Source organism: Populus trichocarpa, chromosome 6, assembly GCF_000002775.5.
Source record: "Populus trichocarpa isolate Nisqually-1 chromosome 6, P.trichocarpa_v4.1, whole genome shotgun sequence".
Lineage (NCBI taxonomy): Eukaryota > Viridiplantae > Streptophyta > Magnoliopsida > Malpighiales > Salicaceae > Populus > Populus trichocarpa.
The window spans coordinates 18,449,143-18,452,819 of NC_037290.2; the positions used below are offsets into that span (position 1 = coordinate 18,449,143).

The following is a 3,677-nucleotide window of genomic DNA, read 5'->3' on the forward strand; positions in this document are numbered from 1 at the left end:
GAATGAGAGAGGTGGAGGTTTTGGATTAATTTTGAAAGGAGATAAGTAAATTTGTGGAGGTTGTGTTTGAATTAGAGTTGTCAGATTTTTTTCAAATCACCAGCAAAAACATTTTGGTATTTTGGTTGGGTGATTTGACAAGCAAGAAATGCAGATGAAATTTTTTTAATTTTTTTAATTATTTAAAATTATTGATGAAAAATTCTCATCATCGATAAACTGCGACATGATATTTTTTATCGGTGTTTCTATTATTACTTTCTTTGATTTTTTAATAGTGTAATTAATTATAATTAGGTTTTAATTATTATCACACTTTGTCTTCTTGAACTCTAACATACTTTCATCCGTGGGAGAGGAGGCTTATCACACAAAAATATCCCAGAACAAGTTCAATATCTTCTTTCTAAAATAAAAACAACTATTTACAGAATTGTTAATTTCCAACACAAGGTAAATGCATTAATCCAGAATCTTCCATTTCCAAATTTTGTGGTTGGAATTGACAGAAAAAAAAGATACATAGTGCACCCAAATGAACTGAACACATAAGTAGCTAGGACAACTATTGCTTGCAATACAAGACTCATTATGGAAGATGACTTTTATTGGCAGCGAGTGAGTGGATCGTGAACTCAGATGGTGAAGTTGACGGTAAGGAGAGATAATAAGACTGCATGCCGCGGTGGCGGTGCTACACTCTTGTGTCCCATATAGAATTTAATTTGTGAACATATTAAACTGCAAAATGCTCAAGTATCTAGCCCTTCCACGCACAAAAATAAATAAAAAAAAAACTATTTTTTATAATCTTTTTATTAAATATGCTAGATAGTATCTCCTAATAGGTCCATATGCCCTCCTACCTACTTGTCTCCCATATAATTTTGATAATATTTTTATTAAATAACACAGCACGTAAGCATAAAAGATTATAATAATAATCAATATATGTGAATATTCTATCTCAAATAATTTATCCTTTGAGGCAAATGACACTATTCTATCTATCCATCGTCTTCTCCTTGCCATATTTAACATGTTTAAGCATTTTTCTATATATTCCTTCAATGCAACATCAACAGTACAGTACAATCCAATCAAACAAGCTCCACTATCTATAGTGGGTTTGAAATTCATGGACGGCAGGCACCATCTTTCATAAACTCATGTCCAACGCACAATATTGCAGTCCAATTCTCAGCTTGTTTTAGCCACAAACTTTGGTCAAACACTAATTTAAAAAATGTTCATATCGCATACACTTGGCAATGCATGAAATATAATTCATAAATAAAGAAAATTAATTAGCACGTCCCCAGCTTCCACCAATTTTCTGCTACAGTCTGCACGCCTACCAACTTTAATTTTATGTGCTACCACAAACACCACCAAACCTCACTATCTACAAGTATAAATATAGCTCTATCTTTCCATTCTCCCCTCACAAAAAACTTGCGAGTGTAATATATACAGCTAAAACAACATTCCTCTTACATATAGTATACATACATAGTATCTGATAATTTTGGACCTGTGGTTGCCAGGCTTAAGAAATGGGCAATTTGAAGTGTTTAGCAATTATTGTTCTCCTTGTTGCAACTTCGGCTGTGAGTGAAAGCCGGGTTGCGAGAAAAGACTTGGGCCTGGACCTTGGAGGGCTAGGGGTAGGGCTGGGTGTTGGAGTGGGTATAGGGCTGGGTGGTGGTGGATCAGGCTCTGGTGCTGGAGCGGGTTCGGGTTCGGGTTCTAGGTCTGGGTCTAGTTCAAGTTCAAGCTCATCTTCTTCTTCGTCAAGTTCTAGCTCCGGGTCGGGTGGTGGTTCTGGTGCTGGGTCAGAAGCTGGTTCATATGCTGGTTCTAGGGCTGGCTCCGGGTCGGGTGGTGGTTCTGGTGCTGGGTCAGAAGCTGGTTCATATGCTGGTTCTAGGGCTAGCTCTGGTTCAAGAAACGGTCGGGGTTAAAGAGCATGGAGGACTTGGTATGTTGAAAGAAGAATAATGGAGTATTGCATATGGTAGTGTGACTATTTGCAATCCTACGAATGGATTGTACTCTCTTTGTACCTTATTTACTATCTGTACTGCTTTATTTAAGAATGGTGGTTGAAATCATCGTGGTGTTTTGTGATTTGTTGCTCTATGCTCCTTTTTCGTTTTTCTTTTTCTTTTAATAAACTCTAGATTGATTTAATAATAAGATTAAAAATATCATATTGATAGTAAATAAAATAAATAAAAAAAATAACAATAACTAATATAAAAAATGAAAGATAAAATTGAGAGGACGTAAGCTTAAAAAAGGACAAAAAAAGCAAGCAAACTTGGATAAAACTCTTAAACCTGATTAATCTTCTAAACTCACAACCCATGAAATTCTAAACTCGAGCTCAATTAAGAAACTCAATTTTCAACCAATTTAATGTTCAAGGATAAATAAATAGTAATTAAAAGAATAAGGATCAAATATGATAGGAAAAAAAATTGAGGATGAAATCATTAAAAAAACCAAATTTAAAAATTATCTCAAATAAATCAAATAGGAGTTAAAAGAATGAAGACCAAATATGACAGATGAAAAAAATTAGAGGATGAAATTGAAAAAAAAAATTTATAAATTATTTTAAATAAAATAAATAATAATCAAAAGAACAATGACCGAATATGAAAGAAAAAAAATGAAAGGTTGCTTTGAAAATTTAAAGGGAGATGCTGAAATCAAGGATAGAGAAGAAGGAGAGAGAAAAGGTTGTTAGTGTCAAATCGGAAGTTAATAAGCTACAAGTAACGTCTAGGGATGAAAAGCTCATCAAGACGATTCAAATACTACCCTGGAAGCCACTGTTTGGTCGTTTAATTCGTTCTTACACAAGGCCCAAATGACACGACCACAACCAATGCGTTGACGCGTCGATACATGCGTCAATATTTTTTTAAGATAATATTTATATTTGTTAAATTACTAAATTGTCTTAAGTCAACTTGATTATAACAAAAAAAAAACTATGAGGAAAATACAAAAAAAAAACCCTTAAATGTGATTTAAAGAAATTTTGTTTTTAAGGATAATTAAATAATTTGAATGTGCTTTGAATAGTGAAAATATGAAAAATCCTTGGACACCAGTTTAAAAAAATGTTCTTATTAAAAGTAATTTAGTTATTTTACTATCGTTTTAAAATGTTTAAAAACTTATTTGTTCCTTGTCAATCTGATAATGATTAATTTCACCCTTGTGAAAAAATCATACTACCCCTCATAACTAGTTCATTGGTTTTTTTAGAATGATAAATGACTATTGCACTGTTTCAATCCATAATATAATATGTCTTGGTCTATAGTGAAACACTAAGCCATATTAATTAATTAATTTTTAATTTAACAATGTGGCTAAATAAAGGAAGCCCCTTGTGAGTAAATAAAAGAAACTAATGATTATATCTCAAAACTTTCACTTGGGCGGTTAAATATTTGATTTTTTTTTAATTTTAGTATTGGGTTGATTGAGAATTGAGTTTTGTATTTTTTTTTATTTGCTTTATACAGAATTATATTGATCTTACAACCTGGATCACGAGTTTGGTAGGTTTACCTAGTTTGACTCTGTAAATTTTTTATTCTTTATTAATTGGGTTTCATAATTTTTTAATTTATTTTTCATGGGGTTATCTCGATCTC

General features: G+C 32.3%; 1 protein-coding gene across 1 annotated transcript; it reads left to right on the forward strand.

Annotated features, from left to right (window-relative positions):
- The first annotated feature begins 1,321 nt into the window (after positions 1-1,321).
- On the forward strand, positions 1,322-2,114 carry LOC112327910 (putative glycine-rich cell wall structural protein 1). The gene has a single exon (XM_024603257.2). The coding sequence runs from the start codon at positions 1,557-1,559 to the stop codon at positions 1,962-1,964; it is 408 nt and encodes a 135-aa protein (XP_024459025.1). The 5' UTR covers positions 1,322-1,556; the 3' UTR covers positions 1,965-2,114.
- The last annotated feature ends 1,563 nt before the right edge of the window (positions 2,115-3,677 follow it).